General features: G+C 36.5%; 4 protein-coding genes across 6 annotated transcripts; all 4 read left to right on the forward strand.

Annotated features, from left to right (window-relative positions):
• Positions 1–3,891: 3,891 nt before the first annotated feature.
• On the forward strand, positions 3,892–13,356 carry fas (Fas cell surface death receptor). Its single transcript, XM_051869355.1, has 8 exons — positions 3,892–4,115; positions 4,479–4,578; positions 5,099–5,227; positions 6,530–6,644; positions 7,438–7,514; positions 7,718–7,836; positions 9,968–9,983; positions 11,707–13,356. Exons 1-8 carry the CDS (start codon positions 4,080–4,082, stop codon positions 12,000–12,002), a joined length of 888 nt encoding a protein of 295 aa, XP_051725315.1. The 5' UTR covers positions 3,892–4,079; the 3' UTR covers positions 12,003–13,356.
• Positions 13,357–14,052: 696 nt separating this feature from the next.
• Positions 14,053–16,654, forward strand: LOC127499170 (interferon-induced protein with tetratricopeptide repeats 1-like). 2 transcript variants are annotated; one of them, XM_051869352.1, is made up of 2 exons: positions 14,053–14,323; positions 14,664–16,654. In XM_051869352.1, exon 2 carries the CDS (start codon positions 14,746–14,748, stop codon positions 15,958–15,960), a length of 1,215 nt encoding a protein of 404 aa, XP_051725312.1. In that variant the 5' UTR covers positions 14,053–14,323; positions 14,664–14,745; the 3' UTR covers positions 15,961–16,654. The 2 variants fall into 2 exon arrangements, with proteins under 2 accessions (XP_051725312.1, XP_051725311.1); XM_051869351.1 differs by having other exon boundaries at positions 14,053–14,319.
• A 2,065-nt stretch (positions 16,655–18,719) lies between these two features.
• Positions 18,720–20,265, forward strand: LOC127499171 (interferon-induced protein with tetratricopeptide repeats 1-like). Its single transcript, XM_051869353.1, has 2 exons — positions 18,720–18,804; positions 19,017–20,265. The coding sequence occupies exons 1-2, from the start codon at positions 18,800–18,802 to the stop codon at positions 20,257–20,259; spliced, it is 1,248 nt and encodes a 415-aa protein (XP_051725313.1). The 5' UTR covers positions 18,720–18,799; the 3' UTR covers positions 20,260–20,265.
• LOC127499168 (interferon-induced protein with tetratricopeptide repeats 1-like) lies at positions 18,720–25,095 on the forward strand. Of its 2 annotated transcripts, none has more exons than XM_051869350.1 (2): positions 18,720–18,804; positions 22,548–25,095. In XM_051869350.1, exons 1-2 carry the CDS (start codon positions 18,800–18,802, stop codon positions 23,851–23,853), a joined length of 1,311 nt encoding a protein of 436 aa, XP_051725310.1. In that variant the 5' UTR covers positions 18,720–18,799; the 3' UTR covers positions 23,854–25,095. The 2 variants fall into 2 exon arrangements, with proteins under 2 accessions (XP_051725310.1, XP_051725309.1); XM_051869349.1 differs by lacking the exon at positions 18,720–18,804 and adding an exon at positions 20,333–22,335.
• The last annotated feature ends 447 nt before the right edge of the window (positions 25,096–25,542 follow it).

Here is a 25,542-nt window from a genome sequence, read left to right on the forward strand (position 1 = left end):
TGCTGGACTGCCGGTAGGCTAATTATACATTATTGAAAGCTATTTTCTGCTCGTTAAAATGTAAAATGGAACTGTTATTGTCAAGTAAGCTTCATTTGTCCCCTGTTGCGAGACTGTGCGCGCTCTGTTCTTTGTTTCGTCAACATCATATTAAAAGACGTTTAGAATTTCGATTTTTGAAATTTATGAATCGATTCGAATCGTTTAGAAGATAGAATCGCGATTCATATATATTTTTTTTACCTCTTATTTTATAAAAGCACTTAAACTGATTGTTAAAATGTGTATTTTTTGAGCAAACAATGTGACACCTAAAATGGCCGTAAAAATGATTTATACAAAGTTGTACAATTGGATGTAACTACGCAGAAATGGTTAATAAGTCATTTTGCTTTTCACACGATCATTTTAAAAGTCAGCATGAATGAAAATTGGCCGTTTTTTTTTTTTTAAATGCATCTTAATGATCTTATTGTGAACAATTTATATATATATATATATATATATATATATATATATATATATATATTTTTTTTTATATATTTTTTTTTTTTTTTTTTTTTTTTTTTTTTATTGACCTTGTAATTTTAATATCATAACTCGATCTTCTGGTGAAAACATCAGACTTCTCTTTGGTGATATACTCCAGATTTTTCCAATCATTTAGACCCCACCTCTCCACAATGGACTGCAAACTCACATTCATTTTTTGACTGCGAACCCCACATCTCAAAATCCATTCAACAACTGATAGATAGAACCAATTCACTGCCCTACTTTTTTCCATAAACTGAAAAAAATGGTAACCTAAAAATGTGCTTCATGTGGCAACATCTAAATTAATTGGTTTTATTCAAATAAATGTTATTTGACATTTCTGAATCAACCTAAATATATTAGGTTACACCAACAAAACTAAATTTTAGGGTAAGATCAGGTAGAAATAGCTTTTTAACATAACAGTGGTAGGTTTCCACTTTTTACAGTGTAGTCTATTACACATTTGCATGTACATACAGGAGAAAAGTTGTCACTACTTCTGTTTCATTGTGACAACACTCATTGTTTGCATCTTGTGGCTATAGCCTACTGTTGAAACAGTGAATATTTTTGCTTTCTTTTTTTGTTTGTTTATTTGTTTACGAAGGTAGGGACAAGTGGAAATTAATTTTAGTGGTAATCAGCATAACACCACGAGTGCTGTCGATTGAGTTTAATTTCTGTTGAGCCAGAAATAATCTTTAAGGTCTTTTAAGCTCAGACATTATGGTTGTTTATGGACAGCACACATATCTCCAGTATCAACCTCTTCAGGTATCTATGATTAAATCAAATAGCTTACCTGAAAATAAACAATACAAATGTAGACACTAAACTGAAATGTCTTGAAGTGTCTGAAGGAAAATCTCAGCACTGTACTTGTAGAAGAGCTGTGGCAGATTCTGAGGGACAAGAATTTGCAATGTATGGATGTTTGTATTCAGTGTGTGCGCTCTTTCATTTTAAAGAGCGCTTGATTAGACAGAATCCGAAAGGGAAAGGATTAGAGGATTATGGCGTGTTTTCCCTAGAGACGATCGGCCACGCTAGACCAGGCTAACATCCGTCACAGCCAAATTAATATGGGGCTCAGAAAACAGACACCAACACTTCTCGTATCAGTGCTGAGGAGTGTGTCCTCTCCATGAACCCGGCTTACTGTCACACATCTCATATGCGCACAAAGGCGATCATAAAGAGGTCTGAAATGGCTTAAAGTCGACCCCAGATTATGAAAACCCCAGAAACCTTCTCGGTCTTTGTTGATGTGACACATTAGCACGTCATGATGTAAACACACACACACAAGGATAAAGATAGCACTAACACTGCACTAGACGGGCCTATGTGCACACGCAGTCGTTCCCATGCAGCTTTGTTTAAAACCACAGAAAACTTCTGTAGGTGCCGATAGCTAAAGAGAATTTATGAACATAAACAAGCATAAGAACAGGAATTTATTGGGTTATGATGACTGCGTAATATTTAAGGACTTTCATAAAAGAGGAAATGGGTTGTCTTTAAACACTAAGCACAAATTAAGGGCGTCCGAAAACTGGAAAATGCTGCCTTCGGAGGACACATTTCACGGTAAGGCATCAAGACATGTCCGAATCCAATGTTAGCTTCACTTCCTGTTTCCTGAGATACCTTCATCTGATCGATTTTTGAAGGCAGCAGATGTATCCTTCGCTGCTTTTGATATCCCACAATCCTGTGCATTCCATTCTGTGACAGTTGCACTAAAAAGAAGAAAGATGGCGTCCGAAAGTTGCATTTGCTGGTCAGTTTGTGTGTAAATGTACGTTTTTGACCAACATTTTCCACTTTTGATAGCGAGAAATTACTACTGTAGTAATTAAATATTTGTTTAGTTCTCACCAAAGCTTGTGTTATTTTGCTGTAGATCATTAAACAGTTACGCTGCCTCAGAAGTCACCTCAGTTTCGTGAGGTGCCTTCATGCACAAACGCTGCCTTACAAGTCATTGCCTGATAAGGCAGCGAGGCGACAAGTCAGCTGCCTAGGTTTTCGGATGCAGCCACGATTTTTAATGTAAAACTAGACCGGAGATTGGTTTTGTTTTGTTTTTGGGTCTCTAACCAGTAATGCTAGTCACGTAGGAAAAAGCTTCACCTGACAGTTCTCCACTCCAGCAGCTGAGAATGACAGAAAAAAGATGATAGAAAGCCAGCTGAGTCGAGGCTTAATGTAAGTTTTGTGGTTTTCGTGTAACCAAGAAGGTGAAACATCAATGAATGTGTCAGATTTATGGTCTACAAAGGTGTTACTTTAGTACTGTGAAAGCGTTGACATAATAATTGTTGCTTAAATGTTTGTTCATATCAAAATAATTATCTCCTGCACTCTTAAAAATAAAGGTTCCAAAAGGGTTTTTTTGGGGTTCCCCAAAGAATCTTACAGTGAACAATTATAAAAAAATAAAAAAATAAAAAAAGGTTGTGAAGTGTGAAGAACATTTTAATAATCTAAAGATTTTTTCCACTATAAAGAACCTTTTGTGCAATGGAAAGGTTCCGTGGATGTTAAAGGTTCTTCATGGAACCATAGATGCCAATTCATAATTTAAATGTACTCATTTTCATTTGTTCATACTGTGAGCCACATAAATATTTGTTAGAGTGAGAAATATGTGTATATTGTCTTCTGGTGCCATCTGCCAGTAACAAAGCAGAAGTAAAACATCCCATAATTTACAGCAGGGGCTCAACCAATAAGAAAATAACAGAAACTGGGTCACACAGAATCCATCTATGAAAGAATGCGTGTGGCCACAGTGTTACGTAAGAACTCAGAGTCAGACTTCCAGGCTGCTGAGAAACTTCTTTTTGTTGTTCAGGTATGAAAGGGTTGATCTGAAATGGCCATCTCGCCCTCCTCCCTCCACCTGCGCCTAATAAGTGTCACCTTCCTCTGTGTGTCTCAGGAAAAAAAGATGGTGCAACATTGTGGTAACACCCAGACAAAAGAGCGCTCACTCGTGTGCAGTGAAACTGTTAAGAAATGAATTGCCCTGACATGTCCTGGATTCACACAGTGTGATAAGGGGGAAATGACAAACTTTGAGTAACTGGCATTGCATCGAACAGTTATTTGAATCAGTTACTGTAAATCACATGGCCAGTTCCCTTGCACCTGGTACCACGAATCGATTCTTTTGGGCAGTTCGTTTCAATGAACCGATTCAAAACAACGTTTTAGTTATTCATTAACGTCACACCGCATTCAGGAAATCGCGCGCTCCCTGTGGTCTATACAATAAATACTACTTATTAAAATAAACTCTTTTCAGTTCAATGAGTCTGTGAGTAGCTAGTTAAAGTATCGAGAACAGCTCGGATCGAGATTGGCTGGTTTTGGTTCAACCGATTGAAAAGATCCGGTTCAAAAGAGAAGTTTGCTCACGAATCGGACTCCAACACTTCCTCGTTTCATTTTCTTCACTGTACAATGAGTAGTTCAGAACTAGGTGGAAGGATTTGCCGCGATTCTTGTTGTTTGCCTGTTACTCTTTAGACATGTACGTTTATAGTCTCATATTTCTGTGCTGTGTGGTAAGTAATGCCTTTAAACCTTATTCAATTTTATACTGTATATCTGAAAAAAATATAGGTCTACGCTCTACATCGACTAAAATCACTAGAGGATTACGGAAACGTATAGACTTGGTTTGTATCTTTGTCGATTGTATTCAAATCAGTATAAAAAATAGGCAATTTAAAGCCGATCTGGTTGAGAATAGTAGGCTATAAATTATACTAAACATTAGAAGTAGTTTCACTTTCGATTTCGTTTTATCGCTATCTGAGGTCGACACCCAACTGGTGGTTAACAAAACATGCTTGAAAATAATTTTAATAAGAAAACGTAACTTGAATTTCTTATTTTATCTGTTAAATGCATCTTCCGCGTTTCAGATATTCGTATCAGACGGCAGGCGCCTGCGTAAGAGAAGCGTCGACTGTACAGACGGGATTTACCAACATGAAGGGGAAACCTGCTGCCTCTGTCCCAAAGGTAAGATCTTGCAGGCTATAAAGTTTGTTATCGAGGTTCGTGTCTTATTCCGCATCAAAAGTGTAGAGTTAGATTTTGGATAGCGCTATGTAAGGCCAAGGTTTATGTAGGCTACTTTCAGCAGGGGTTTATTTTTCTCCAGTAATCGCCTAGATTACCCCTTTTATTACGTGGTTACTTACCAGTTAAATATACACATGGACTTCAAATATTGATTTGAGTTTAGATGGATTTATAGTAATTGCAATCGAAGTTACTTTTATGGACGACTTAAATAACATATTTAAGTACAGTACCTGCATTTACCTGCATTTTTTTAAAACACACTTTGTTTCCCCAGACTGCAGTGATATGAGATGAATGGAAGTAGAGCTAGTACTGTTAGAAATAAAAAGTTTAGCAGCCAGTAGATATTTGAATCAGGTATTTCAAAGAACCAATTATCTTGATTTAAAAGGAATTGGCGATAGGATATTGTCAAGATTATATGCAAACAATTGTATGTATTTGTATGTCACAGGTTACCGGGTCTCGCATCACTGCACAAGCAGAAATGGGACGACATGTCAGCTGTGTGATTCTGGCACCTATAAGGACCACCCGAACAGTGATCAGTTCTGCTGGTCTTGTAAAATCTGCGATCCTAATGGTAGGTCTTAACAACTTAGCCTTGTTAGTTTAGTCAGTTTAAAGGAACAAAATGTACGATTTTTTTTAAATAAAATATCTAAAAACCACTTGAACAATGTGATATATATTTGTTGACTTGTGAACTTGCATTATCCCAAATGTTGTATAAGTCTGTTTAGATACCTTTATCAACAGAAAACTAATCGTTATAAAGTTCAACACGGTTATTGTTTGAGTTTCTTCTTGAATTTCTTGAATTTCTTGATTTGCTGCAAGTGACATGTTTGTACCCAAAAAGTAAATCAAACAACACTATTTTGTCAAGTGGCTAACAATATAATCAGAAAGAGCTTTATTTGTAGTAAAGCATTTTCTCCACCATACAGTGTTTTAAATTAATTGCATGCCATTTAGCAGTCATCCAGCTTTTATTCTAATATCGTTCTAGCTTACTCCAATGTGCAACAAGTGTCTCATACCAGCCACTGAGCGAACACACAGAGTAACATTAACATAACTTTCAACACACTCTAATGTGTTTTTAGTATGATTGTTTTGACCAAGTAAAACAGCTCTGCATTTCCCCACAATTTTAATTCTTCAAATAAAGTGACCTGTATGAGTAGAAGTTCAGCACTTGCGGCTGTTTCATTAGAATGAAATAATAAAATTATGTGATTTTAAGTGATCAAATGTAACTGTAACATTGTTCAAGTTCAGGGAAGAAGGAGGTGGATGTTAAACGTAACGTTAATCATAAAATATGCATAAACAACAAAACGATAGGACATTGGCTTACTGTGGCATATAAGCGTAATAAAACCAGCAACGTAAAATGTCCCAGGCTCTCGGTCCCGCCCTGCTTCATACCACAGTAACGTTAATATAACTTTAATACATTAGCTCATCCATGAACATGATTTCTGCCTGAGTCCGTCGGTTTGCTTTCCAAGACACTAACTCCCATGATTCCCACACTCATTCATGGCATCATCAAGCTACGCCTTTATTGTTTTGAGTAAACGACCTCTAGTGGCGAAACTTTAATACTGTGCCTTTAATTGTTATTTTCTGCAAATGTTTTTGATTGCTTATTTGATGATGCAATGAGGAAAAGAATGGCCATTTTTTGCTATTATGCTATGTAATAACCATTCAAATTTAACAAATGGGCAGTAGCCAGTCAACCACTACTAAAATATTAGTCAAAATCTCTGATGCCAGAGGTGGGACTGTTTTCAGTGGGTAGCATGATGCTTCTTGAAGCTTGAATGGAAGGACAGACAAAAAGTCTAATTTGTGCTTTGTCTCCCTGCAATAGCAAACATGGAGACGAAGGTGAGATGTTCTCCATACTCCAACACTGTCTGCAGGTGCAAGGAGGATCATTACTGTAACAGGGGTGACAATTGCAAGACCTGTAAGCCTTGTGGCAAGTATGTAGTCAGCCAAAGACCCTTTTTTTTTTTCTCTCTCTCTCTGGACAGAATGACAGATGTGTGTGTGTGAAGAAAGTTATAATGTAAGCTGTAATGGAGACCAATGTTCCCTCTAAAAAGCCGTGTGTAGACGCACACTTCTTATGTTGCTCTCATGCAAATCATAAAAAGTCCATGCAGAAGCCAGTCTCTGAAATGTGTGGGGGAAAAGCATGTCCATTGATTTTCACTGTGAAACTGAAGCTGTGAGAATTAGCAGTGCTAATTCCTCAAAAAGTGGCTGCATCCATCCAGATTTCAGTGACTGTTTACAAAAATAAAAAACCCTGTCTTTTATTTATTCATTCATTCATTTATTTATTGAGATCATAACTTCTTTTTCCTCATGATCTCAGCATATTTTTTTTTTTTAAATCTTGAATAAACAAGACAGAAAATTTAACAAATTAAGTCCTGGCAAAATTGTCCCAAATATTTGAATATTAAATATTGTTATTTGTTCATGTGTAAAATGAAATATGCTTAAAGATGGAGTATGCGAGAGCTTCACATTTCTGATACACTGGGTGCCCGAAGGATATGCCCAATATGGATTTATTTTATAAATGGTTATTTAATTTATAAAGAGTTTGCTAAGCGAGAGCAAAAGTTAAAGGGAACATTGAGGACCCAGTTCCTCCAAGCTCTGTATTTTTTTTATAGTGTTCAGCATTTAATAAACTTTATATTTTGAACATTTGCTCTCAGCTCAGTATTCAGTCTTCTCTCTGTCTTTGTGTTTATCCAAAAGGTGTGAAAATGAAGTGAAAACAAAATGCACCGAAACCAACAACACAGTGTGCGAAGATGCCACTCCAAAATCAAGTGGTACGTATATCCACAAGCTACAAGCATCCACAGGCATATCTAAGGGATAATTTGTTAAAATGCCCCTGTTCCAAGTACCCTTCTGTATACACACACAGTATAGGCAGTGATTGAATATGTACTGCAAAGCTTATGCAGTATAAACAAAGTACAGTACAGGGGGTGGTAATTAACAATTATCTATGATTGCTTCTGTGTTTCAGAGACCGTAAATATTGTGGTGCCAATTGTGGTACTCATCATCGTCATCGGGGTTGGTGTGGTTCTCTTTATCATCTATAAATGGAGACAGAAAACGGACAAACCAGTCTCAGATACAGAGGTAATTTCTCTTTTTTTCTAAAGTACCACCTCGGTTGAGGTTCCAAGCGTGCCGTACCGATACTAAAATGTGATGAGTAAACACTGCAGATCACTGATTTGTCAGAGATTAGCAGCATCCACAGAGAGCCACTACCAGTGTCATTGGATTTGTGACAGGAGACACCAAACCTGCACGATTTAAATAATCCACAACAGCCACAGCAATATATGTTTGCTCAACTTTTTAAAATGACTTGCTTTAAAGGACCGCCGTACTCAACTTGAAAAAAAGAAATGTCTGTATCGTGGTCAGTAGACGAGGTGGCGGCACAACTATAACGATCAGTCTACAATCCCACCCACTTTAAAGCAGTACTAACTGCAGTGGAATAGCAAACCGAGCCAAGCAAGTCGTACCACGCAATGGAAAAGCACGTCGTCATGACTGTTTATTTGCGTGTCTTGCCAGTTCAACATTCAAGCGATTTTAAATGATTTAGGCGCAAGGATATGTGAACTAAATTCAGTACTTGTGCGCTGTTTTCTGTGTGCACACAGAGAGACAGCGTGCAAACACAGAATTGAGATCTCTTTCATTTCTTTTTGCACTTCAAAAGACAAATATAGGCTGCACAAAATTGTCAAAATGCCAGTCTTGGTTATGTCGTAAATGAATGTTAACAGTTGAGAAAAAATATCGGATGACTCGGGTTTGTATCATTGCATTGAATCCATGTATTCAGTCTTAAATTGACAGTCTGCTGTCTGTATCATTAATGTCTCTTGGCTAAAGATCTTTTATAGCTTTAACAAGGGAAGGATTGCTCTATATTTCATTTATACAGTCATGATGAGGGGTGTGCCGAAGGCAAAGACCTTATTCAGAAAGGCACGGATAATGGCTTCAAAAACCTCTAAAATAAACCTCTAAAATCTCTACGTATTTGAGTGTGAATCGAATGCGTGTGAACTTTATGAATGAAATGTTGCGTCTCTCCGAAATCAGAGCTTCACAGGATTAATATTGACTAAAATACTACATCATACACATGTTCTACTGTTCAGTATATTTAATTGATGTAAACCTTGCACGATATGAATGAATGGAATCAGCACGGCACAAACACAAATCAAATAGCCGCGCTCTGTCTCTGCACGTCTCTGAATAGGGGAAATAGTCTTGAAACAAATATTTTTCCATGCTGTTTTTTTTCCCCCACCTTAATTTACAACTATATTTAGATAGGCCTACAAATTACACACATTAATTCAATTGCTATAGACCCCGTTTTGTTCTAAAGTTCCTTATGTATAACTGTGCATAACTCGGGAGCCAAGCTAAGGCTCCAGACTCCTGGCGTGGGGGGCCCACTAGGAGACCCCCAAAAGCCCAGAGTATGGAGCCCCAACTCGGCTGTGCTCCCGAGATAGACCCAGTCAAACTTCCAGCTTCAACTCCAGAGTCAAGCCGACTTAAGGCTGCAGACCACCGGCCTCGACCCCCCAGCCACTAACACCTACCCATCCCACCCAGGGCTCTAATCAGACATTAGTAAAAGGAATTTTTTAAATACTTCCCCATCACTGAATAAATATATTGATGTTTTACTTCTTTAAAAAAAATCAATATTTTTATTTTTTATTTTGTGAATCAATCTTGATGTGGGCTTATTTGGAACACATGTGGGCTTAAATGGTGCCAAAATACTAATTAAGCCCATTGCCAGACTTCTGACTTTATTCATAAAATAAAATATCTTAATTTTATATTTTAAAATGTACATCAACTAATTAATACATTTTCAAATGAGAGAGAAATCTCGCATTTTAACAGATTTTCGTATATACCATGTCAATATATATGAAAAAACACCTAAACTTAGATTTTGGTGGGCTTAATAGGTACACTTACACAAATTTTTCAATTTCTGTACCCGAATGCTACTTTTAGAACCTGAAAAACTTACAGCACTGTTTATTTCATTTGTATATTTGTCCTATTGTATTTATTTGTGCTATTACTTGTAGTTTGTAGTTTATTTGTTATTATTTTATCACTGACTGTTCACTTACTGACTTTAATAATTTTTGAATTTTTGGCAAACAAAAAAAATGCTTGCTGATTGTTTGTCTTCCTTTTTCTCATGTAGGTTGAATGCCTGAAAGGTAAGTTTCCATGTAAATATGGTCGCATGAAAAGTAGATTATTAAAATGCATCAAATATCTGTATCACATCTGGCCCCAAGAAGTCCTCAAAATAAAAATATTTAAAAATAAACATATTTCCCATAAATGAAAGAGAAATATTTGATCAACTGCAAATTAACAAACTTGCCCCTTCTGAGTGAGTAATTCAAGTTTGTTTAATTCCAGCTATATGAGCTGGTTTTTAAGTTTTAGTACATTTTTAACTATTTAATTTTGATGTTTATTCAATGTATGACTTTGAATATTACGAAGTCGCACAAATCAATTTTAACATTTGCAATCCTTGGGACAATATATTTTAAAATTTCACATTAAAGGGGTCATGCCATGAGAAATCAAATTTGCCTTGATCTTTTGACATGTAAGACATGTAAAACATCCTGCAATTTTCATAGCTTAAAACATCCTCCTCTTTATAAACAAAGTATTCATTTTACCAAGCTGTGGGCTCTGTGAGATCACACAGGCAAATACATTTTGCATATGACTGCCTCTAGAGCAAGACATTGACGAATCATCAACATCGCCGCACCATAAGCCACGCCCACTGCCAGACACAGACACAGGTGTTGCGTCAATTATAATCGTCCATTATAATCACTGATGCTGTCTACACTGGATGCACATTCAATCTCTTACATTCTCCACATGCTGACAAGTCAAATGGAAGTGTAAACAGACATTCACTTTGACGTGTCCTGTTTAAACAGCTTGTTTGCGTCTCTGTACAGATGTCAGAAGGACATCTACGTGGGGTCCCAGATCACGTCAGAGGATTTTGTTTGTCCTAAGCATTCGACTGCAGGTTTTTTTGTATTGTAAACGAGAGAACTGTCAACTGTATTGGATCTGACAGCAGCCACATCACAAATCCTAAGTAAACAATTTGATAATGCTTTGTCGGTATTATATGGAAAATGCTGTCAAAACACGTGCAATATCAAGTTGGCGTTAATGTTTTTTATTCTATCACATTAGCCAATCATAACAGTGTGTGTGCAATAAACTTTAACATTATAAGTGAACCTCAAGGAACATTAAAATAAAAAAAATTTTCCATGTCATGACCCATTTAAATGAAGAAAAAGCAGAATTTAAGAATTTATTTTTTGTTGAAAAAGAAAAAAAGAACTGTTAAAAAAATACATTATTTTGTACTGTGTTCCTGGAAAGTGCCTGGAGGAACAAAAAAAGACATTTAAATCAGTTTAAATCAGTGGTTCCCAAACTGGGGGGCTCAGAATTATAAAAAGAGGGTACTGAAAGCCTAAGGGATGGTGTACATTCAGCAGATTATGCAAAAGAAACCTCTTCCTGGTGATACAAGACCCCACTGCAAAATTATCTCACTTGTGTGGCTACTTGCCATATAAGGTGCTGAACAAAATATAAATTTGATATTTTATTACCTCAAGATGACACAATACCTGCTTGAGCGGTCTGTTATCAGTTGTAGCGGTTGTTGTTGTGGAATAACAGATTGCTAGATGGCACGATTTGAAGAATCAGAATTGAGTATTGCGGGGAGCCGTGGATAGTTATAAATAATTGATGCATGTTCTGCACTTGAAAATATTTTTCTCTATAAAAGGGGGCCCGGCAAAAAAGTTTGGGAACCACTGGTTTAAAAAAATAGCAGCATAAGAAACTTAAATCTGTGATGTCTTCTTTTTTGTGTAGATGTAGACATTAACAAATACCTGACAGAAATTGTTGAACATCTGAGTTGGAAGGTGATGAAACGTGTTGCCCAGCACAGTAGCATGACTACAGCTACTATTGACAATCACGAGATTAGCCACCCCACTGATCTGAGAGAACGGACCTATGGACTTTTGCGGGATTGGTCCCAGATGCAAGGTTTATATAAAGCCTACCCAGCTCTCATCAAATCTCTTAATGCCATAAAGGAAAGAAGAACAGCAGATGAGATCAAGAAAATCGTTGAGAAAGGAGAGGCCAAAGCTCAGACATAGACGGAACAGATGTACAATAAATATGCACAATGTTAAAAATTGTCATAATAACATTTCCTACAATATTAATGTTAATACAGAGAGTACCCCCATATGTCTTTATTTTGTATTGTTCATTTGGATATAGTTAGTATTCTAAATTTATGATGGGATTAAGGCATAAAATGTGTTTAAAAAGGCATAAATTCCTGCTTAAAGGCACAATATGTAATTTTTCACCACTAAAAGTCGCCTATTCAAAACAAAGGCATAGCTTGATGATGCCGAGATTGAGCACGAAATCATGGGAGATGTCGTCAGCCCTTGGAAAGGAATCTAATGGGACTCAGGCAGAAATCATGTTCATGGATGAGATTATTAACGTTACTATAGTATGAAGCAGAGCAGGGCCGAGTGCTGTGGGAGTGGAACGAGGCCGCTGGAGCGAGACAATGAGAGACAAGGGCGACAAACGGCTTGAGAGCCGTGGAACTTTTATTATGTCACAGTCCCTGCTTCCACTTCTTCCGGTCAAGCGTATGAGGTAATGCAGCGCTGTTTTATCATACTAGATATATTTGAGTGTGTTGAAAATGATGCTATAATGTTACTCTCTGTGTTCGCTCGGCGGCTGCTGTGAGACACTTGTTGCACACTGCAGTAAGCTAGATCGATATTAGAATATCATATTAATAAATCCTGGATGGCTTGTGTTGCAATTAATTTTAAAACATTGTATGACAGAGAAAATGCTGCATTACTGTTACTAAAAATAAAGCTGCATCTGATTTTCTATGAGGCATGGTACAAATATGGCCCTTGCGGAAAATCAAGAAAACGAGATTCAAACAATAAGACTAAACATGTTTAGCTATATAACAATTAGTTTTCTGTCTATAAATATATCCAAACAGTTGTTCCCTTGTCTAATAAAACAATATATTAAAGTGTCTTTGGTGTTCCCATGGTTTCTACAAAATAAAACCGGAAATCAAATTTAACGCGGGTATGATATCATTGATAGGCGACAAACAGACATGGTCTGTGTCCTGGTTAAAATTGCTTATTTCTCTGGATTTAAACATTCTTGGAAACATCTGGGATAATGAATATAAGTACACACGTCAACAAAATATATAACACTCTTCTAGTGGTTTTTGGATATTTAAATCCAAAAATCTTATATATTGTGCCTTTAAATTATTGTGAGTAATGGTCAAGTGGGCATGTTGTTTTAGCGATCTTACAGGAGAGGGCGCCCGCGGAAGAGAGATGCGGGTGTGGAGGAGAGAGTTTTTGCGATGGTTGTGAATCCACGTTGAGTTGTTGTGTACTGAGAATAAGTTAACAACATTAAACGAACCCATCAAATTAAGCACGTCTGGAATTCATTTACGCATGCAACAGAAGCACTTTACCCTGTCAAATTTAACAATTATAAATAACAGCTGTATTGTGAAAAAAAGAAAAAAATGAAAACACTTTTTTTTTTATAGACAGTGGAAGTGCTAGATAAGGATTGTTTACTATAGATTTGGTAATTGACAGTTGATGACCAGCATGATGCCCCAAAATAGGTCAATTTAGACTGATCTGCAAACGAAGTCAAACAGAGTAATTTAATCTTATTTCCATGTCAAATTTCTTTTTTACTCAGTAAACCTCCACCCTGACTTTATTGTATTATAAGGTAATGTTGTTTTTAATGACTTCAAGTGTTATGCTTATATGCTTTCAGAATGAATTGCATCCTTGTTTAAGATGCTACAGTATGTAAGTGCTGAGTAACTTCACTTGAAATGATGAAAGGTGATGTTTCAAGTATGTAGCCCTGTTTGCTGGGGACATCAGCTGTACAAAATAAAGCAATTTTAACTGTTGTCAAATGTGGCATATTTAGAGCCACAGTGGCTCAAACTCAATCAAATTCCTTCAAATTCTAATTAGTCCAGCTCCAGCATATAGTGCAAAACGATTTTGCAATTGTTATTTCAGCTTTCTGATAAGGTTATCATCACGTTTCAATGGTTTTTATATGTAGATCATTAACAGTCCACCCTATAATAATAAAGAATCTCATAAAAAGCTTTGTCCTTATTCATACATATTACGTATAATAATCCTGAAATGTACTGTGGACCTTGTGCATGTTCATTTGCACGAAACAAAACCTTGTGAAGAACAGAAACTTATACGAGGAGGAGCCCATGTTGACTGACCTTGTTTTGAAGATAACATTGTTTTCTCCATTATGAATACATCCGTGAGCTCATACAAAGTGCAGATTGCCACTGCTGGAGAGAAAACAACATCTACCACTGCTGTCCATCACAATGGAGTAGGTATTTAAAATTAATTTATGGAAACATTGTGATTTACAATGTGGATATTTTAAATTTTAGGGAAATATGTGGATATTTAAGAATCAGAGATACCATAAAAAGTTTCATAAAAATACAAATTACATCCTTTTCTGTTTCTTATGTTACATTTAAGCTTTTAATGCTGTAATTTTTAGACTTATTGTAATACATTTTAATTTTATGGTTCCTTACCATGACTTGCCGCCTCCTCTTCTCTTTAACTGAGGATTTATTGTCAAACAGCTCCATATCCTCGGATCTAAATGTGTCAGCAGTAAATTACCTCATAAGGTCAATTTCTCTTTCTCTGTAACTCCAGTTCCCCACTGAGAAGCAGCCTTGAGAGGCTGGAGTGCCACTTCACCTGGGATCTGGGGCAACATCGAACTGAGCTTCAGGGGATGAAGAGGAACATGCTGGATGTGGACCAGGAGATGTGCACTTGGCCGGTTCACTATTACAACCTGCTGGCCTACATCCATCAGGCTCTTGGCTCCAGCACAAAGGCGCTGATGAACCTGGACAAAGCAGAAAGTGTGATCCAGGAGCAGGGAACAGAAGAGGCTGGAGTCCGGCTGCAGGTCAACAAAGCTAACCTGGCTTGGGTCTACTTCCATTTGGGAGAGATGGAGAAGAGCAAAAAATATCTAGAAGAGGTGGAGAGGCTTCAGCGAATGCATCCTGCTCCACCTGGATGCACTTTACACCCTGAAGTCAGTGGAGAAAAGGGCTGGATGCTGGTGAAGTTTAACAAGTCCAAGAAGCGCCAAGCGATTGATTACTTTAAAATGGCTTTAGAAGCACAACCAGATAGGAAGGAATGGGCCAAAGGACTTGCTGTAGCCATGAGCAGGGCGTATTTAAAGTCTGAACTCACTCCAGAGCTGGAGGCTGATATTCTAGAGGCGGTGAAAACAGCATCAGAGATAGACTCAAATGATTTGTTCCTTCAGTCCCTCTATATACTAAAAAAGTCTGAGGTGCAGGCCGAAACCAATGATGAGAAGGTACAAAGATTTCTAGATAGAACCCTTAGTACAGGAAACTTGGATGGTTTGGGTTATATTCTTGAATACTTTAAAATAATTTCTGTTGAGAGAGCTATTCAAGAGGGACAAAGGGTTCAGGAAAAGTTCCCCACTTCCACTAAAGTTTTGAAAATCCTGGCAGATGTGTACAGATGTAAAGTGTTCTCCATGAAGGAAGACAGTCGGGAAAGGCAGGCTTGGGCTCAGAAATGCATTGAGCTTTTTGAGGAGGTTGTCAGAAATTACCCAGATTGTGTCAGAGGAAGGCTTTCCCTTGCAGCACTGCACCGTTACGCACACAACACTGAGAGAGCCGATGAGATGTACTGGAAGCTCCTATCAGAGGAAGATGATCTCCCTCCTCATTCCCAACAGTTACTGTACTATAGTTACGCGTGCCATCTATATCAGTGTAGACAGTCCAGAGACCAATCAATCTGCTTTCACATGAAAGCAGCAGCAATCCAAAACACTTCACACGACAAACAGAAAAGCATAATGACTCTTAAAAAAACTGTGGAGAATGGCAGAAACTCTCGCTGTGAGTTGATTTCAGAATTTCTAAACATTGCTCTCAAAGAGGAGTAAATATTATCTTTATTTCACTTCATTTATGCAACATTAATAAATAACAATCACTCAAACACACAAAAAATCACTCAACCTACTATAAATAATGTCTCAATAGGTGTTATAGGTGTAATAGGTGTCTCAAAGCATTAAGTGTAAAAGTGCAGTCACATTTATCATTGTTTTGTGAATCTTCAGGGGTGAAAATCAGTCATTTCAATAAGAATCCATGTGATCAAAAGAATTTGCAATGGGTTCAAGTTGATCATTGATTCACTGTGTTGACCAAGAGAAAGCTGCTTGGTTAAAAAGCGCCTTGTGTGAACTGCTTAATACATCTTTAAAATAAAAATTGAAATAAATAAATAAATAAAATTGACCATGAAATTTCACCAACATTTTGGACTTTTATGTTGAAGTGTATTCTTAGTTCTCATTGTTTCTGTGTACACTTCCTGTGTTTGGTTCCTGTTTTGCCTTGTACCTTGTGTGTCGCCATAGTTACCTTCATTAGTTACCATGACATCAAATCACCAACACCTGTCCCTTGTCAGACCCTTGATAGCCTATCTATCTAAACCTGTGTGCTTCAGTTGTTGCTACTGTATGCAGTTCCTGCTGTTGTTCTCCTGCCTTCTGTGGATTACTCTTGTTTTGGATTGTCTGCCTAAATTTATGTTTTTGTTATTAAATGTTTGTGCTTGCATTTGGATTCTCTGCCTCGTCCCTGCTTACACTTTACATATATAACAACTATACATTTAATACCAATAGCAAGAAACAAGGTAACTTAGGAAAATTATATTTTTTTCATAGGTATATTAATGTTGCGGCTTTGCTTTTATAATTAAGAGTATTTTGTCAGTAGCATGTGAACAATGGTGTCTGTAACAATTTATATTCGATAATTCTTTAATTTTTCTGTATAGTGTAGTGAAGATCTATTTAAGAACATTTTTAAATGGCATTTTGTAAGGCACTTGGGGGGGTTAATAAAGGCCTTCTGAAGCGAAGGAATGCGTTTGTGTAAAAAAATATCCATATTTAACAAGTTATGAAGTAAAATATCTAGCTTCTGTCAGACCACCTTCCGTATTCAAGTTACGAAGAAAGTGTAAACTGGCGTCACGTCAGTTACACTTTTTCCATAAGTTGAATAGGGAAGGCGTATGACGTAGCGTAAGCTTTATAAACTGTAAGAGTTTTTACACTTTCTTCGTCCGTTGAAAGAAGAAAGTCATAGGCTGTACACTTAAGATGGCTTGAGGGTGAGTAAAGCTTGGGCTAATTTTCATTAAAAAGTGAACTAAACCTTTAACTGATTTTAAATATACACTGAATCTGATGAAGAGAGATCTAGCAGCAAAATCAGCTGGATACAACAAAACAAATGTTTTAAAGACAATGGGCCTCATTTATAAAATGTTGCGCAGAAACCGTCCTAAGTTTGATCTTACGATCATTTTTCAGATGTGTGTACGTGTGATTCATAGAATGAACGTACACACAGAAAACGAGCGTACGCCTCTCTTTCAGATGTGAAATCTATAAATCGCAAATGATCTTGAACTTAAGCGCAGCTGAATGGTTTCAGTTCCCTGCGTTGTAAACGACACCTAATTAATGTAATTTACATATAAAAGATCAACAGTCATCGTCCAAATCCTTGGTGAGCTGCAAGAATAGCTTAGATTTCCAAAAACCTGCAGTAATCTGACCAGGAAAAGTGCGTACATCTGCTCAGACCCTGACGTGGCACTAAGCACTTTTCCACGTCAAAGACCATTTTTATAAATATGAGCGTTGGCGTGGATTTAAGTGTACGCACACTCTAAGATCAAATCTTTATAAATGAGGCCCAATGAGTTTAACTTTGTAAACAGTAGCACATATTGAAAGCTGAAAAAATGTTTTGGTAACACTTTGCAGGTTGCATTTAGTTAACTACATTAGTTAACATGAACTAACAAGAAAAAAACATTTACTGATCTTAGTTAAAGGGCTAGTTCACCCAAAAATGAAAAATCTGTCATTACTCACCCTCATGTCGTTCCACAGTTGTAAGACCTTCGTTCATCTTCGAAACACAAATTAAGATATTTTTCATAAAGTCCGATGGCTCAGTGAGGCCTCCATTACCAGCAAGACAATCAACACTTTCATTTCCCAGAAAGCTATTAAAATTAAATTTAAAACAGTGACTACAGTGTTTCAACCTAATGTTATGAAGCAACGAAAATACTTTCTGTGTACCAAAAAAAAAAAAAAAAAAAAACGACTTTATTCAACAATATCTAGTGATGGGCGATTTCAAAACATTGCTTCATGAAGCTTTACGAATCTTGTTTCAAATTGGTGGTTCAGAGCGTGAATTAAACTGCCAAAATCAGGTGAACCACTGAAATTTCGAAACGTTTCAAAAAACTTATGACATAACAAAGCCTGTTTCATTTTTAACATATGGCAATTATGCAAATCAATTCAACCATCTGAACAGCCTGCTAGAAATACAGGTCACTCCCAGTTGTAAACAAAAATTCAGAAAAATATGATCTAATAATTATCCATGTCACTTAAAACCTGCATCTAAAGAGTTTATTCTTGAGGAAGAAGGCAGGCTCTAGACTTCATCACTGTCATTACATAAACTACACTTTATTGATGTAAAAACAAAACCTTAGACAGAATAGAAACTTCAGAGTAAAGAATCTGGAGCTGACGTGTTTAATACTTTGTTCAGGTAGATAAGAGCTTGATGATTATAAATACAGCATGATCTTTCAGCAACTCACATGAAGCTCAAATCAGCATTGCTAGAAGAAACATATCTCAGACCAGACCACCACTAACTGTTATTATGGAGTAAGTACTTTTCCAATTCAAATATGAAAAAATCTAGTCTTTAGTGATTTACCAGACTAAACTCAAGATTGTGTAAAAATGTTGTGGCTTAGTTGAAATTGTTGATTATCTGTCCCATGCCTGCTATGATATATTTGTACATAAACAAAAAGACAGCATTTGTAACTCTTCATTAATAGATCTTTTTTTTCTGAATGTGTCTATAACTCTAGTCTAAAACAACGCCTTAAGAAGCTGGAGTGCCACTTCACCTGGGATCTGGAGTACAGTACAAATGAACTCCAGGATTTACTGAGCAACCTGAATGATGTGGACCGGGAAACATGCACTTGGCCGGTTCACTATTACAACCTGCTGGCCTACATCCATCAGGCTCTTGGCTCCAGCACAGAGGCGTGGATAAACCTGGACAAAGCAGAAAGTGTGATCCAGGAGCAGGGAAGAGAAGAGGCTGGAGTCCGGCTGCAGGTCAACAAAGCTAACCTGGCTTGGGTCTACTTCCATTTGGGAGAGATGGAGAAGAGCAAAGAATATCTAGAAGAGGTGGAGAGGCTTCAGCGAATGCATCCTGCTCCACCTGGATGCACTTTACACCCTGAAGTCAGTGGAGAAAAGGGCTGGACGCTGGTAAAGCTTGACTTGTCAAAGAAGTGTCAGGCGATTGATTACTTTAAAATGGCTTTAAAAGCACAACCAGATAGGAAGGAATGGCACAAAGGTCTTGCCATGGTGATGAACAAGGATTGTGTACAGTCTAAATTCACTCCAGAACAGATTGTAGAGCAACTGAAAATCACACATGAGAAAGACCCAAATAGTTTGCTCCTTCATGCTCAATATTTACTAGAACTATGCGATCAGAAAAAGGTGTCACCAGAAAACATTGAAAGGGAGATGCAAGATTTACTAGAAAGAAATCTTGAAACTGGAAACCTGGAGGGTTTGCCTATTATTCTCAAGTATTATAGAAAAGAGATTTCTTTTGATAAAGCTATTCAAATAGCAGAGACAGTTAAAGAAATGTTCCCCTCTTCAGTTAAAGCATTGAATCTTTTGGCAGAATGCTACAAATCGAAGGTTTACAACATGGAAGACAGTGAGGAAAAGGAAATTTTTGCTAGGAAAGCCATTGAGCTCTTTGAGAAGGTTGTCAGACGTAACCCTCACTCATACAAAGTAAAGATGTCCCTTGCATCAATGCACAGATATGCACACAACAGGAAGAGAGCAGATGGGATTTACCAGCAGCTCCTGTCAGAGATAAATTATCTTTCTCCTGATAGGCAACAGTATATTTACTACAATTATGCCTATCATCTACATTACTGTGGACAGTCCGAAGAATCAATCAAATATCACATGAAAGTAGCAAAAATCCAAAGTGATTCAGTTCACAAACAGAAGAGCATAAAGATCCTTCAAAAAACTGTGAGAAAAGGTAGAAGCCCTCAGTGAGGAAATTCTGCTTATTCTGGAGAGAAATTAATATTTCTGATTAAAATGTCATATTTCATCAAAAAACAAACAAAAAAAACTTCCATTTGTATAAATTTGCCACAATTTTGAAAATTTTAGTGGAGGTGGGAAAATTTTCTCCCTCTTGAAAACCATTTTCTGTGGAATCTTTTCTATAATATCGAAAAATACCAGGCTTTTTTTTAGTTTACAAGATACAAGCTTCATTGGTTCTCTCTAAAATTTTTACCTCCTCATTGTTTTCAGCCTGCACCTCAGACACTTTTTTTGGGGGGCATATAGAGGGACTGAATGTACAAATCATTTGAGTCTGCAATTTTGTTTACAACAAGTAACATTTAAAGCATGTGATATTGATAATATTGTGTGGGCTTGACCTACTGTAATTTGATTGGCTGTTCAGATGGTTAAAGTGATTTGTATATTTACCATATAACAGTGAGGAAAGGAAGACTTTGCACTGTAAAAAATATTCCGTAGTTTTTACAAAATAATTTTGGCAGCTGTGGTTGCCAGAATAATTTTGTAAAAAACACAGAAAAACTGTAAACACATTTACAGAACAAACTGTCAATTTTACAGTATAAAACTGTAATTTACAAACAAGAAAATTTGAATGTAAACAAGTAAATTCAACAATGCACACTACTACTAAAATCTGTTTTGTACCTTTAACATATACTGACAACCACCATAATAATGCAGGTGGTAAAAGAGAAAGCCACATAAAGAATCAGAGTTCATCACAAATAGCTTTTCCACGAGCTGAAGTATATACTAATGTAAAGAGGGTGCAAAGAGTCATTCACGCAAACGCAAAACACCATCATGGTAACCCACAACACTTACATAATGCAATAAACATTCATTAAACAACAGAAGATGTAACATAAAACCCTAATGTACATAACTGATAACAAAAACTATTAAGAAACATGATTTTTTAAACAAAATACTTTCAAATGTGAAGTGTCACACAGGGAATTGTGGGAATATCAGTTTACAGTTTTTGACTGTAAATTATACATTGATTTGTTCTTTTTTACTTCTACAAATTGTAAAATTTACAGCATTTTACTGTGAAAATTACATAAAATGTCTGGTAAGAGCTTTTATAGTTTTTCCCTGTATATAGTACTGGAACTTACTGTTAACCTATTTACAATTTTTTTCCGTAGTGTTTTTACAATATTTCACTGTTAAAATCACATTCATTTTTTACAGTGCAGGAAAGAGTTAACTGATTTTAAATACACACTGAATCTGATGAAGAGAGATCTAGCAGCAAAATCAGCTGGATACAACAAAACAAATGAGAGTGAGTTTAACTTTGTAAACAGTAGAACAGGAGAGGCAGAAAACAATTTTTTGGTAACACTTTACAGGTTGCATTTAGTTAACTACATTAGTTAACATGAACTACAAATAAAAATACTTCTAAAGCATTCATTAACCTTATTTAATATGAACATTTAATACATTATTAAATTCAAAAGTTGTTTTTGTTAATACTATTTAATGGAACTGAGCTAACATGAACTACAAACTAACATTAACAATTCTTAATAAACACTGTAACAATAAACACTGTAGCAAATGTATTGTTAATGTTTAATTTTTAACATATGGCAATTATGCAAATAAATTCAACCATCTGAACAGCCAGCTAGAAATACAGTCACTCCAACATAATATCAAATGATTCAAGTTGTAAACAAATTCTGAAAAATATGATCTAATAATTATCCATGTCACTTAAAACCTGCATCTAAAGAGTTTATTCTTGAGGAAGAAGGCAGGCTCTAGACTTCATCACTGTCATTACATAAACTACACTTTATTGATGTATAAATGAAACCTTAGACAGAATAGAAAGTTCAGAGTAAAGAATCTGGAGCTGACGTGTTTAATGACTTTGTTCAGGTAGATAAGAGCTTGATGATTATAAATACAGCATGATACAGCATGATCTTTCAGCAACTCACATGAAGCTCAAATCAGCATTGCTAGAAGAAACATATCTCAGACCAGACCACCACTAACTGTTATTATGGAGTAAGTACTTTTCCAATTCAAATATGAAAAAATCTAGTCTTTAGTGATTTACCAGACTAAACTCAAGATTGTGTAAAAATGTTGTGGCTTAGTTGAAATTGTTGATTATCTGTCCCATGCCTGCTATGATATATTTGTACATAAACAAAAAGACAGCATTTGTAACTCTTCATTAATAGATCTTTTTTTTTTCTGAATGTCTATAACTCTAGTCTAAAACAACGCCTTAAGAAGCTGGAGTGCCACTTCACCTGGGATCTGGAGTACAGTACAAATGAACTCCAGGAATTACTGAGCAACCTGAATGATGTGGACCGGGAAACATGCACTTGGCTGGTTCACTATTACAACCTGCTGGCCTACATCCATCAGGCTCTTGGCTCCAGCACAGAGGCGCTGATGAACCTGGACAAAGCAGAAAGTGTGATCCAGGAGCAGGGAAGAGAAGAGGCTGGAGTCCGGCTGCAGGTCAACAAAGCTAACCTGGCTTGGGTCTACTTCCATTTGGGAAAGCTGGAGAAGAGCAAAGAATATCTAGAAGAGGTGGAGAGGCTTCAGCGAATGCATCCTGCTCCACCTGGATGCACTTTACACCCTGAAGTCAGTGGAGAAAAGGGCTGGACGCTGGTAAAGTTTGACTTGTCAAAAAGGCACCAGGCGATTGATTACTTTAAAATGGCTTTAGAAGCACAACCGGATAGGAAGGAATGGCACAAAGGTCTTGCCATGGTGATGAACATGGAATGTGTACAGTCTAAATTCACTCCAGAACAGATTGTAGAGCAACTGAAAATTGCACATGAGAAAGACCCAAGTAGTTTGCTCCTTCATGCTCAATATTTATTAAAACTGTGTGATCAGAAACCATCAGAGCATAAAAAAACTGTGTCATCAGAAGACATTGAAAGGGAGATGCGAGATTTACTAGAAAGAACTCTTGAAACTGGAAACCTGGAGGGTTTGCATATTATTCTCAGGTATTATAGAAAAGAGATTTCTTTTGATAAAGCTATTCAAATAGCAGAGACAGTTCAAGAAAAGTTCCCCTCTTCAGTTAAAGCATCAAAACCTTTGGCAAACTGCTACAAATGGAAGGTTTACAACATGGAAGACAGTGAGGAAAAGGAGATTTTTGCTAAGAAAGCCATTAAGCTCTTTGAGAAGGTTGTCAGACGTAACCCTCACTCATACAAGGTAAAGATATCCCTTGCATCAATGCACAGATATGCACACAACAGGAAGAGAGCAGATGAGATTTACCAGCAGCTCCTGTCAGAGATAAATGATCTTTCTCCTGATAGGCAACAGCATATTTACTACAATTATGCCTATCATCTATTTATCTGCAGACAGTATGAAGAATCAATCAAATATCACATGAAAGTAGCAAAAATCCCAAGTGATACAGTTGACAAACAGAAGAGCATAAAGATTCTTCAAAAAATTGTGGGAAAAGGTAGAAGCCATCAGTGTGAGGAAATTCTGCTTATTCTGGAGAGAATTAATATTTCTGATTAAAATGCCATGCTTCATCAAAAAACAAACAAACAAACATACAAACCTTCCATTTGTATAAATTTGCCACAATTCTGAAAATTTTAGTGAAGGTGGGAAAATTTTCTCCCTCTTGAAAACCATTTTCTGTGGAATCTTTTCTATAATACCGAAAAATACCAGGCTTTTTTTAGTTTACAAGTTCTAAGTTTCATTGGTTCTCTCTAAAATTTTTACCTTGTTTTCAGCCTGCACGTCAGACACTTTTTTTGGCATATAGAGGGACTGAATGTACAAATCATTTGATTCTGCAATTTTGTTTAGAACAAGTAATATTTAAAGCATTTGATATTGATAATATTATGTGTGGTTGACCTATTTTGATTGGCTGTTCAGATGGTTGAAGTGATTTGCATATTTACCATATAACAGTGAGGGAAGGAAGACTTTGGTTATGAAATCCATTGAGGTGTTTGAGGAGGTTTTCAGACATTACCCTAATCTTCTACATGAAAGAAATCTCAAAAATGAAAAACAAAAAGAGTATAAGTCTTTAAAAGTATTATGAGGAGGGGCAGAGACCCTCGCTTGTAGGGCAATTCAGCATTTTCTGGAGGGAATTAAGACTTCTATTATAATGTGCACGAACGCAACAGTCAAGTTATAAACAATGTCCCAAATCATACAACAATCATTATTGGAGGTTGTTCTCTTTAAATTTCACACTATGCAGAAACCACAATGAAGAAATGGTGAAGAAAATTAAGAAAAACATATAAAGGGATGTGATGGAAATTTTGAACTAATTAATAATGAACTAACATTTCTTTTCTTCTACAGGCCTAATAAGCTAACTTTGAAATAGAGAAATAGCAACTAGGACTGAGTGTTGTAACAAATGGGAAAATTCTGCTGTGCTGGCTAGACGGCATCCTTCTAAGGATAAAAAATAGTCTTTGAAAAATTGTTTTAACCTATTGAGTAATCTGAACTATTAACCTGGTGATATTTCTTGATGATCTTGTGATTCAGTTGTTCTAATCTAAATTTACTCCGCCAGTAAGCGGGACAGAGGAACTGAGATGTTTTTCTTAAATCTGAACCAACCATATTAAGACTGATGATAATGAGTAATAGATCATGCTATACTGACTGTGAAATGTACCTGAAATCCTATAAAACCTGCTGTATTCCTTTGTTTGGAGAGAGATTCTCTAGGATTGATGGGAACTCTCCCGGCCGTGATTAAAGCTTTGAAGGACAAAAACTGGAGTCTCAGGTTATTGCTGTGCAGCAAGTCAGGTTAGGGAACACTAGGTTTTTGAGGGTCAAGACATTGACCGAGATATTATTGAGTGTCGATTAGGAGACGCTCCGAAAGATCATATATTATTTGAGTATTGATTTGGAGACACTCCGAAAGATCAGGAAATTTATTGAGTGTCGATTAGGAGACGCCCCAGGAACAGGTAAACTTAAGTCAGGTGCGTCTTGGAAAATCTACCACAGGGACAAATATCTTAATTCTCAAGATATTGTATATTCATTTATATTTTGTTATGCAAATGGACTGTAGATTCCACAGTACCTGTTTATTGTTTCCATTGATGTAAAAAAAAAAAAAAAACACTTCTTGGAGCTGGATCATGTGCTTATTGCTTCTGATTATAACTATTGTTCACAGAAAACATGTTCACAACTGCCTTCCTTTGA

The sequence above is a fragment of the Ctenopharyngodon idella genome, chromosome 17 (genome assembly GCF_019924925.1).
Source record: "Ctenopharyngodon idella isolate HZGC_01 chromosome 17, HZGC01, whole genome shotgun sequence".
Lineage (NCBI taxonomy): Eukaryota > Metazoa > Chordata > Actinopteri > Cypriniformes > Xenocyprididae > Ctenopharyngodon > Ctenopharyngodon idella.

Coding starts and splice junctions, on each gene's coding strand:
- fas (XM_051869355.1), top strand. CDS start 4,080: ATGTACGTTTATAGTCTCATATTTCTGTGCTGTGTG. Junction 6,645..7,437: donor ACCTGTAAGCCTTGTGGCAA/GTATGTAGTCAG, acceptor TTTATCCAAAAG/GTGTGAAAATGAAGTGAAAA. Junction 7,515..7,717: donor TGCCACTCCAAAATCAAGTG/GTACGTATATCC, acceptor TCTGTGTTTCAG/AGACCGTAAATATTGTGGTG.